General features: G+C 45.7%; 1 protein-coding gene across 8 annotated transcripts in view; it reads right to left on the minus strand.

The window, feature by feature from the left end:
* The window catches only part of plxna4 (plexin A4), a 633,380-nt gene that overhangs the window by 78,953 nt on the left and 542,376 nt on the right, over nucleotides 1-12,051 (minus strand). For all 8 annotated transcript variants that reach the window (XM_087999383.1, XM_043714038.2, XM_087999382.1 and 5 more), the window contains one exon: nucleotides 4,354-4,622. In XM_087999383.1, coding sequence (XP_087855509.1) covers nucleotides 4,354-4,622 — 269 coding nt within the window. The remainder of the gene's footprint in view (nucleotides 1-4,353; nucleotides 4,623-12,051) is intronic.

Genomic DNA, 12,051 nt, shown 5'->3' on the forward strand with positions numbered 1-12,051 from the left:
CCCCTCCATCTCTCATCCCCCTCCATCTCTCACCCCCCTCCATCTCTCACCCCCTCAATCTCTCACCCCCCTCCATCTCTCACCCCCCTCCATCTCTCATCCCCCTTCATCTCTCTCCCTCCACCTCTCACCCCCCTCCATCTTTCACTCCGTCCTCCTCTCACCACCCTCCATCTCTCACCACCTCTCACCACCCTCCACCTCTCATCCCCCCCACCTCTCATCCCCCTCCATCTCTCACCCCCCTCCATCTCTCACCCCCCTCCATCTCTCACCCCCCCTCCATCTCTCACTCCACTCCTTCTCTCACTCCCTTCCACATCTCACCACCCTCCATGTCTCACCACCCTCCACCTCTCACCACCCTCCACCTCTCACCACCCTCCACCTCTCACCACCCTCCACCTCTCATCCCCCTCCATCTCTCACCCCCCCTCCATCTCTCACTCCCCTTCCATCTCTCACCCCCTCCACCTCTCACCACCCTCCATCTCTCACCACCCTCCATCTCTCACCACCCTCCATCTCTCATCCCCCGCCACCTCTCTCCCCTCCACCTCTCTCCCCCCACCTCTCACCCCCCTCCATCTCTCACTCACCACCTCTCACCCTTCTCCATCTCTCACTCCCCTCCACCTCTCATCCCCCTCCACCTCTCACCCCACTCCATCTCTCACCCCACTCCACCTCTCACCCCACTCCACCTCTCTCCCCCCCACCTCTCTCCCCTCCACCTCTCACCCCACTCCGCCTCTCTCCCCTCCACCTCTCTCCCCTCCACCTCTCTCCCCTCCACCTTTCACTCCCCTCCACCTCTCACCCCCTCCATCTCTCACCCCCCCTCCATCTCTCACCACCCTCCACCTCTCACCACCCTCCTCCTCTCATCCCCCTCCACCTCTCACTCCCCTTCATCTCTCACCCCCCTACACCTCTCTACCCCCTCCACCTCTCATCCCCTCCACCTTTCACCACCTCTCACTCCCCTCCATCTCTCACCCCCTCCATCTCTCAACCCCTCCACCTCTCATTCCCCTCCACCTCTCACCCCACTCCACCTCTCACTCCCTCTATCTCTCAACCCCCTCCATCTCTCACTCCCCTCCATCTCTCAACTCCTCCACCTCTCACTCCCCTCCACCTCTCACTCCCCTCCACCTCTCACTCCTCTCCATTTCTCACTCCCCTCTACCTCTCACTCCCTCCCTCTCTCACTCCCCTCTACCTCTCACTCCCTCCCTCTCTCACTCCCCTCTACCTCTCACTCCCTCCCTCTCTCACTCACTCCATCTCTCACCCCCTCCACCTCTCACTCCCTCCATCTCTCACCCGTCCACCTCTCACTCCCTCCACCTCTCACTCCCTCCACCTCTCACCCCCACCATCTCTCACTCCCTCCACAACTATTTGAGAATATCTGAGCAGGAACAGGCCAACTGGCTCTTCAAGATTTCTTCACGACTCATGGCGGATCTCGCTGTGGTCTCGTCTCCACGCTCTCATGACCGCCTTGCCTGTCAATGATGAACTAAATCAGAGTTGAATATTTTTAAAGACCCAGCCTCCACTACCTTCGAGGGATGAGAATTATACAATCGATTATTTTCTGAGAGGAGGAAATTCTCCCTATCTAAATTTTATAAGCGAGAATTCTCATTCTTTTTATTCATTAAGAAGATGGGGGCATCACTAGCTAGGTCAGCCAGGCCCATCCCTAATTGCCCAGAGGGCAGTTGAGAGTCAACCACATTGCTGTGGGTCTGGAGTCACATATAGGCCAGAAGAGGTAAGGATGACATTTTCTTTCCCTACAGGGCATGAGTGAACCAGATGGATTTTTCCTGACAATTGGCATTTTCATGGCGGTCATCAAGATTTTTAATTCCACATTGTTGTTGATTTCAGATACTACAATCTGCCTTGGCAGGATTCAAATCCAAGTGCCCAAAATATTACAGGTTTCTGGATTATTATTATTATTATTGCGATAATACCACTAGCCCATTGCCTCCCCTTAGATTATGTCCCCTAATTTTAATCTTATCCAAACAACAAATGACTCCCTGCTATCCAACCTACTCAGTCCAATCAGTACCTTGCAGGTTTCAATAAAGTCACCCCTCTTTCTTCTCAACTCCAATGGGTAATGGCCTAAATTATTCAATCTTTGCTCATAAGACAAGCCCTTCATCCTAAGAGTGAGTTGAGTGCATCTCCTCTGCTGCTAAAGCAAATATACATTTTTCTCAAATAAGGAGACCAAAGCTGGACACAATACTCCAATTGTGGTCTCACAGTGTTCTCTATAGTTGTGCTAAAACATCCCTATTTTTATATTATAATCCCATGCCGATAAATGACAACATTTCATTTGTCCTCACGGTGACTTGCTGCATCTGCATACTAAATTGGTGTGATTCTTCTATCAGGACATTGAGATTCTTCTGTCCCACAGAATACCACTCAGTTTAGAAATTACAGGTACATCAGCCAAATGCATTGCTACACAAGCACTGACATCCAGCCTGCGTTCTCTGCCGCTCTGAGGGTAGGGTGACAACATAATAAAACAAAGCAGAGCAGAACTGAATGGGATAAGGGTGACTCCATTTCCCTAGACCAGTGGAGGAGATAGTTCGCTATATCAAGAGGACAGCTGCAGCTACACCCTTACTCTCCAAATGTCATTGAGAGTTTTGAGGATGGCAGAATCTTCCTGTCACATGTTCTTTTCCAGTTCCCAGCTCCTCCCCATCCTGCTACCTGGCATCAAGCTGCTGACAGTGTGACCCCAGGACCTCTTGCTTCTCAGTTCCCTCTTGCCCAGAAACCTTTCCTTCCGGATTGCTGCTTTCAGACTCCTGGCCAGCTCTATAGTCCGAAGAGAAGCAAGTACACAGCACAGCACTGACAAAGAGGTCCTTTAACAGTCATAGAGTCATAGAGATGTACAGCACAGAAACAGACCCTTCGGTCCAACTCGCCCATGCTGACCAGATATCCTAACCTATTCTAGTCCCATTTTGCCAGCATTTGGCCCATATCCCTCTAAACCCTGCCTATTCATATACCCATCGGATGCCTCAGCCACCCAGATACTGGCACTGCACATAACTTGGAGGCGAAGGGATTACCACACAGTGAAGCACGAGGCAAGAGCAGACTGCAGCCAGGTCAGAGTAAAGGATGGCACATGTGCCAGTGCAGCAGAGGGTGAGGTGGAACAAAAATTCTACTTCAGAGAAGGTAGATGCGGGCCTCATTGGACAGTGTACAAAGAGAATGCAATGTACATTGAATGGGGTACACTGGATGCATTGCCTAATCTGACAGACACCTCTCAGTCACACCTAAGCGCATGGATGGAGGCGTGGTCCAGTTCCAAGCTGACAGAGACCGTCACTGCAGCGTATGCCCTCCTCACAGCCTCTATTCTATGTCCCTAATTTGCCTCAGATCCAGGGGCACTGCTCCTGCTGTCATTATACCTGTTGCAGTCACAGTAGGGACAGGTCAATGAGGATGCAGCAACACACACTGTCGAATACAGGAACTCACTGCACCAACTCCAAAAACACTGCGGAGGATTCCTGGACCCCTTTCAATCACAACATCTCTTTACAATGAGCTGATTGGCAATTCGTGGGCCCAGTGTTTTAGGTAGCTCCCGTGCAGGACCCACCATGAAACATAATGCCCACTTTCTACTCAAAGCGTTGTCCGAATTTGTGGCCTAGACCTGCCCACAGCAAGGTGGGTACCCTGGCGCTGCCTCCTCTGGTGGGATTTCATGACCCCAGGGTCAAGTCCTCTCATTGGCTTCCAGTACACACTATCCCACTGGCATGGGTACTCAACTCAAGGATGTGTGCCACACAGGCTGGCAGGGAACTGAGCTGAGCAAAGTTGTATGGGGGCTTCATAGTGCAGGTGAATTTCATGCCTCAGATGTCTTGTAATTGTCAGGTTTTTTTCAGTGAAACTCTGCCTCATATGCAAGGAAGAGGAGACACCTTTTGATCTGGATCACAGTTATTGCTGGCAGGAAGCAAGGCATCTGCTGAAAGATTTGCACATGCAACATTACCTGAACATTTTTTTTTGAACTGGCTGGAAGAGGTCCAAGTCTATCCCTTCACAACTTCACTTGCTTGCATTTTCAGCAAAGCTCTCTCTATCTCTTCAACATGTTCTGCTTGCTTCTTCACTCTTTACCTTGTGCCCCTTGGTATCTGAACATGTTGCCTCCGTCAGTAATAGATCACTCCTCATAAGAGGTGTCAATTTTCAACCAAGACCTGATCAGCCGTACTTGCGAATGATACCTAAGAAAACAAAGCCGGAAAGTCCTACCTCCTCAGCAGAAGTTTGGGGTGGTTTTTGCTTTCCAGGTTCTTGTCAATAAGGTCAGAGAGCAGCTGCTTCAGGACATCGGTGGCGTACTCCAGTTTCGTCTGAAGGACGGTCATGATTAGTGAAGCCACATTCCCTCGGTCCCTCATGGAGAAACTTCGCTGGGACTCCAGCGTCCGAATGAAGGTCAATAAGAAGATTTTGTTGTTGATCAGCTGGCCAAACAATGTCAAGCCCTTCTCCACTCGCTCCTGTCTGTAACCGGGAACCTTGGGGGGCAGACAGACATCAAATCAATAATCAAACCCCTGGAGCAATCAGCAGCAAGTCCTTCTTGGCCTTGTACCAGCCTCAATTCTCTCCAACCACCTCCCCCAACCCTCCCCAAGTCACAATATTTATACATAAAACATTATTTCTGCAGCTATACCATAACATTAATGCTTACAGCATATGCAATGGATGTATGCAGGAAGTAAAACATATGATCACACAAACATGAATAGGCCATTCAGTCCATCAAGTCTGTCACACCATTCAATATGATCACGGCTGATTGATTTAACGCTTTTTACTCACCACACCCCCCCCAAAGCCCTACCTGCCGTTGGTAATCAGAAATCAATCACTACCCTAAATATACTCAAAGACTGAGGCTGTGTTAGGGAATACCAAAGCTCCCCAACCCTCTGAGTAAGAAACTCTCTTCTCATTTTCAATCTCAGTGGTATCCCTCCTTATTATGAAACTGTGAGCCTGGATTTGGACTTCCAAACAAGGAACTCTTTCACCCCTTTCAGCAAAACATGCAAATCAATGTTAAAATCTAAAAAATATAGTTTACCAAAACAAAACCTATCAGCCTGGTTGAGTGTCATTGAGCCCATCGACTGAAAAGTTAATAACTATGCTTCATGAACTATTGGTGCATTGAAGAAAATGAGGAGCATCAGAGACTCTATTGGATCATTAAGGCTCAACCAACCCCCACAAACCTTTCCACCACATTTATGTCTGAGAAATATGTGATGATTTCAAATTCATGACTACTGAATCTCAATGTCCAAAATCTGGCCAATAGGCTCAGAAAGCAACTGTTTTAAAATCTCCGTGGTGTAGCCAATAGGATTGCCAACAGTAAAAGATTCTAAGGCAGAAGCTGGATATTCTTTGGTAAGCAACTTATCCCCTGACTCCCCAGAGTCTGTTCACCATCCACAAGGTACAAGATAGAGGGTGATGGAATACTCTCCATTCATCTGCATTAGGGCAGCTCCAACAACACTCAAAATACACATCCAGGTCAAAGCAGCTTAAATTTTCCCTTATCCACTGGATTCACAATCCCAACCACAGAAGGCAGATGAAAACATCACTGACTGTAAGTTCCCCTCCAAGTCCAGTCTGGTCCCCAAGTTCAGATTTACCAGAAGAGTTCCAGAGATGAGGAATTTGCTCATTTGTACATCTCCAATGTATATTCCTTGATGGTTGTCATGGTTCCAAGTTTACGCATTATTTACCTTCACAGATAAGTCTTGGGAAGTTGCCATTAATCACTTCCATTCAGGGTTGAAGAACCCAACTTCCCCCTGTGAACTTGGAGTTGTCTGGAATAGATCATGCCATTTCCTCTCAGTACCACCTCAAACTGAGCTGGGGGCATAGGGCCAACAGAATAAAAAGCACTTCCCTTACCTCAGTCTGGGTCAGATTTGAATGAAAACCCAGAGGAGGAAACCCAAGTGCCTGATCTCCTGCACACCCCATTGTCCCTGTAAATTACTTTTGAATGTTGAATGAGTGCAGCTACTTAGTACCAGTTTTATGAACTTGCTCAAGGAGGAGAATTCATTGAGGGGCAAGTTCAGAAAGACTAACATTAGCTGCATAATACCTTATTAAGAACTTCCTACGAAAGCCTACGGCAGGTTAGAGCTGTAGAATTTAAACTGAGTTCAATTCACTTTTGAAACACTTGCCGTGACAAGTACTTCCACCTCCTCACAGCCTCATTAACAAACTGACGGCTTGTGACGTTTAAAGCCATTTTCTGTGGTAAACAAGACAAAGTATTATCTTAATCGAAGAGAATTAGTTTATAAATAATTGCAAACCGTATTTTCTACCTTGGTGCAACAAACCTGTGCAGGACGCCCAGGGCTAAATATATCGCGGAAAATTTTATTGCCAATCTTGTCTGACTGGAGTTAATTAGGAAAGCAATTCAGAAATGGACAGTGTCTGGGGCCTGATTTAATTCTGCAGTTGCACAAGTGTTTTTCAATTTGGTTCAGAGACAAGAAATAGAGAAGCACTAAAACAAATTTAAGAGTGTCTGTGCCCAACGCACCAAATTGTCACTCAAAACCTTCCCAACTGACAGCTTCGTCCAGTGGGTTGCAATTCACTGATTTAGAGACAGGAATGTGTTGCAGGAAATCTGAGATTAAAGACAGACAGTGCAGGGGGATCAAGGAGCATGTTAACGCAGTATCCCACTTCCAATCGCAGCCTAGCCCCACCAAATCTCATCAATGAGTGAGGTGTCGGGCCTCCATTAGAAAATTGTATTCAGTTCCGGTTTCCTTGCATCACTGCACACAGCGCTCATCCTGACTGTTTTCGGGTAAATTCTATCACCATATCCTTCCTTATCTCTGATTTGGAGGTGCCGGTGTTGGACTGGGGTGTACATAACACCAGGTTATAGTCCAACAGGTTTATTTGGAAGCACTAGCTTTCAGAGTGCTGCTCCTTCATCAGGTGGTTGTAGAGTATAAGATTCTAAGAATTTATAGCAAAAGTTTACAGTGTGATGTAACTAAAATTATATCTTGAAAAAGATCTGATTGTTTAAGTCTCTCATCTTTCAAAATGACCATGTTGGTTTCAGTTCTTTCATATGTAAATCCCAGAATCTTTTTTAAAAGTTACATTCTTCCAAATAAACCTATAATCTGGTATTGTGGGATTTTTAACTTTGTAAACCCCAGTCCAACACCAGCACCTCCAAATCATGATGACCATTGACACCACAAACTGCCGGCTTAAAGTGGAGAGGATCTCCAAGAAGATTGCACTTATCGACACAGACATCATATGATTCTCAATGGAATTAACTGTCCACAATATCATTTTATCCAAATTCAGAATAATCTTAGATACAGGAGGTGATACCGTCCCAAGTGAATAAATGACCGAACAGGGAACTCTGGGGTGGCACGACGGCTCATAGCACCAGGGACCTGGGTTCGATTCCATCCTGGGGTGACTGTCTATGTGGAGTTTGCACATTCTCCCCATGTCTGTATGGCTTTCCTCCATACAGTACAAAGTTGTGCGGGTTAGGTGAATTGGGCATCCTAGGACAGTGTCAAGAAGTGTGGCGCTGGAAAAGCACAGCAGGTCAGGCAGCAGCTGAGAAGCCGGAGAGTTGACATTTCGTGTATACACCCGTCATCAGGACTGTGCAGGTTTGGTGGGTGAGTCATGGGGAATGCAGGTGATACGGTAGGGGGTGGTGGATCTGGGTGGGATGTTCTTTGTAGGGTCAGTGTGGACTCGAAAGGTCGAATGGCCTGCTTCCACACTGTCAGGATTCCATGATTTGGTGAGTGAGAGCTGGTCCTATTTCTGTGCAAGGTCAGCTTATATTCAATAGATACCGGGTAACGTTAATCTGAGCCGGACTGGTCTCCTGGACAAATTTTGAATAATTAAGGACATCAGGACGATATTTCCCAGACATGTTTTCCCCACCACTGCTGCCTGCATCTAAACTGGCACCCAAGTCCTGGTCCCTCTTCCCCTGTGCTCACTGACCTAAAGTTGCAAATATTGAGGGAATCAAGTGTGGATATGTGCTTGTTCCAGAAGCGGAAAACAGCAGCTCATATGAATTGAAGACTGCTGCAGAAAATTTCCATATGTTGGGCATTGGTGAGGAGGGGTACGGTCACAAGAATCTGACACTCAACCAAATCATTCCAGCCTCCTGTGCCAGGATGATGACCTCACAAAGCTCAATGCCATTGGTGGGTTGCCCATCCACAATGAGAAGTTTACTGTTGAGCATTTCCAATTGAAACTCAAAGGAGCTGGTCCCCTATTTATGGCCAATACTAGGCCAAACACAAGTGGAACCCATTTCTTTACACGCACTGCAGATACAGTGAAAAATTGCAGCATGTTGCTGTGCAGAGGGAACTGGGCATCCTTGTGCATGAACCACAAAACATTTGAAGGTGCAGCCGGTAACTAAGGCGGCAAATGGAATATATTCCTTCATTGCTAAAGGGACAGAGTTTAAAAACAGGGAGGTTATGCTGCAGCTGTGTAGCGTGCTGGTGAGGCCACACCTGGAGTACTGTGTGCAATTTTGGTCTCCTTACTTGAGAAAGGATATACTGGCACTGGAGGGGGTGCAGAGGAGGTTTACCAGATTGACTCTAGACTTGAGAGGGTTGGCTTATGAGGAGAGATTGAGCAGACTAGGACGAGACACATTAGAATTTAGTAGATGGATCTTCTGAAACATATAAAGTTATGAAGGGAATAGATAAGATTGAAGCAGGGAGGTTGAATCCACCGGTGGGTGAAACTAGAACTAGAGGGCATAGCCTCAGAATAAAGGGGAGCAGATTTAAGACTGAGTTGAGGAAGAACTTCTTCACTCAGAGGGTTGTGAACCTGTGGAATTCCCTGCCCAGTGAAGCCACTGAGGCTTCCTCATTGACTGTTTTTAAGGCAAAGATTGATTATTGAACAGTAAAAGAATTAAGGGTTACTGTGAGAGGGTGGGTAAGTGGAGCTGAGTCCACAAAAAGATCAGCCACGATCTTACTGAATGGCAGAGCAGGCTCAATGGCCCACTCCTGCTCTTATTTCTTCTGTTCTTATGCTCTGATTTCCTGGCAATGCCCCTGCCTCAGAACCAGAAGGCCTGGATTCAAACCCCACCTACTCCAGAAGTGTGTCACAACACATCTGAACAAGCTGATTAATAAAAAGAATCTAAATAAAAAATAACTGGTTACCCTAATGGGGGCTGGATGCATTACTTCCCATGAACACTACTGTACATTGATTTAGCCCCCTCCCTTGGTTCTCTCCCCTGGGCCCTTTTTGGATTTCTGTTATTGTCATATTGTCCCTGATAGGACAAAGCCCCAATGCTATCACACAGACCAACCTGACTCAGGCCAGTGAGTTTATAACTTACTTAATTGGGAGATTTGTTAACTCAGCAGTGGTTTGAAATAAATAAATAAGAAGTGGTTTCCCTAATCTGGTGGCACAGTGGTAGTGTATCAGTCCCTAAAGGTCAGATGTTTCTGGTTTAAGTCCTGTCTGCTCCAGTTGTGTCTTAATGCACAGGTTGACTGATTGAAATGAAACCATGTTTGGAAAAAGAATAACTGATTTCCACCTGGCAAAGAGCTGATCTACAAAAGAAAAGAGAGATCTGTATTGATACTGGACTGAGGAGCGGAAATAGCCCCACATAGAAAGGCAGACTGGCTCCTCCTCTACTCAATGAATGCTTTTCATACTATAATCAGCTCCTCATCCGCAAAGACTTGACTTTAAATTTTTCACCCATTTTTCAAAGTCTTTGTGGCCTCACCCCCTCCTGATCTCTGATCTTCTCCAGCTCCACAATCCTCCAAGCAATCCGTGTTCCTCTAATTCTGACTTCCTAGCATCCACCATAGGTTAGATTAGATTAGATTCCCTACAGTGTGGAAACAGGCCGTTCAGCCCAACAAGTCCACACCAACCCTCCGAAGAGTAACCCACCCTCCTCTAGCTAATGCACCTAACACTATGGACAATTTAACATGGCCAATTCGCCTGACCTGCACATCTTCGGAATTTGGGAGGAAACCAGAGCATCCAGAGGAAACCCACACAGAAACGGAGAGAATGTGCAAACTCCACAGATGGTCGCCCAAGGCTGGAATCAAACCTGGGACCCTGGCGCTACGAGGCAGCTGGTGTTAACCACTGAGCCACCATGCCACCCCTAATTGATGGATGTGCCTTCAGATTCATGGCCTTAATCTTTGGAATATACTTCCTTTGCTCCTTTCCACTCTCATTCTCTTCAAGTTGGTTTTTGGTCACCTGTCTGAATAGGTCCTTTCGAGTCTCAATGACGTATTTTGTTTTAAAATGCTTCTCTGAAGCATCTTAAATTAAAGTTTAATCACATGAAAAGCCACACAGGTTGTTGTTTGTCAATCAGCCTTTCTGATTTTGCTGCTTTTGTTGTCTTCTTCAGGATTCTGATGTATTTCGATGAATGCAAAAACAGTTGTACTGAGTGGTCAGATGGACAAAAAGGTTATTTTTATAGCTTGTTATGTTGAACACTGACTCATTAACAGCTCCCTAGTGTCACACAAACCAGCCTGACTCAGCCAATAGGGATTGCGAACTGCATCGCCAGGTTCCAGTCTCTCATGGTTTTATTTTATTCATTCATCTGATATGAGCATTGTTGGCCAGGCCAGTATTTATTGTCCATCCCTAACTGCAGAGTTAAGAGTCAACCCGTGAGTCTGGAGTCACCAGGTAAGGAAATCAAATTACTTTACCAGAAGCACATTACTGAGCCAGATAATGTGTTATGACAATTGCCACAGTTAAGCTTTTTATTCCAGATTTTTATTCAATTGAAACTTCACTGTCTGCTGTGGTGGAATGTCAGCCCATCTCTGCAGAACATTAACTGGGGTCTCTGGATTATTAGTCCAGTGACATTATCGCTGGTTCTCCCATGGTTAGGTAAATCCTAACACACTTTCTAAACTGCCTATAAATCAAGGGATGGAGGGCAAAGTACTGAACAAAAACAAAAACTAATGGGAAGATAGAAAATGAACCAATATTAAGATTGGTCGTTACTGATAGCAAATAAAATCACCGTGGTGTTTTGTGCCTGTGAAGCTAGGGTCTGGACCAAGAGTATGAGATGCCCAGACCCAGGATTAGGCCCGTGCAGAGCTGAGGCCTATTTGATCAAGCTGAAAGTTTTCTCTAATTACAATCAAACAGAATAGCAGCCAGTGACATTTCGTTGCTACAGTATATATATATATATATATATATGTCTATGTGTATATATATGTGTATATATATATATATATATATATATAGAGAGAGAGAGAGAGAGAGAGCTAACAATTAGAAGTACTATGATCTCCTTTATGCCAGGACACTATTCCTACAGGGTAACATAGAGTATAATAAATATCTCTAATGGAATGATTACTAACATAAGACTGACTGGACTTTGTAAATTATTACGACGCAAGGTGATGGTCATATGAGGTTACACTGGGTAAAGGTATTGTTGGGTTAAAATAAGACTGACTAGACCCTGTGAACTGTTATGATCCTAACTGATATAAGACTAATCAGATCCCAAATTGAAAGTAGCTTGATGGACCATCAGTTTTCTTTCTCTTTTTGTTCATCATGGAAGTCAATCACTGAACGTATTCGCAAGAGGCTGCCAATGTACTTTCAACAATAAAAAAACTTTATTACACAAAAAAAGTAAGAATTATTGGAACAATCATATTAAAAACATCAGACAGAAAATAAAAGTCTCTTTTAACCCAACAGTACCCTTACCGACACTCAAACCTCAGCGAAGAATCGCCTTTTTTCCCTCTGCTAAAACTTTTT

Source organism: Chiloscyllium plagiosum, unplaced genomic scaffold, assembly GCF_037043375.1.
Source record: "Chiloscyllium plagiosum isolate Xiang-an unplaced genomic scaffold, Cpla_swu_hap1 HiC_scaffold_23, whole genome shotgun sequence".
In the NCBI taxonomy this organism is placed as follows: Eukaryota; Metazoa; Chordata; class Chondrichthyes; order Orectolobiformes; family Hemiscylliidae; genus Chiloscyllium; species Chiloscyllium plagiosum.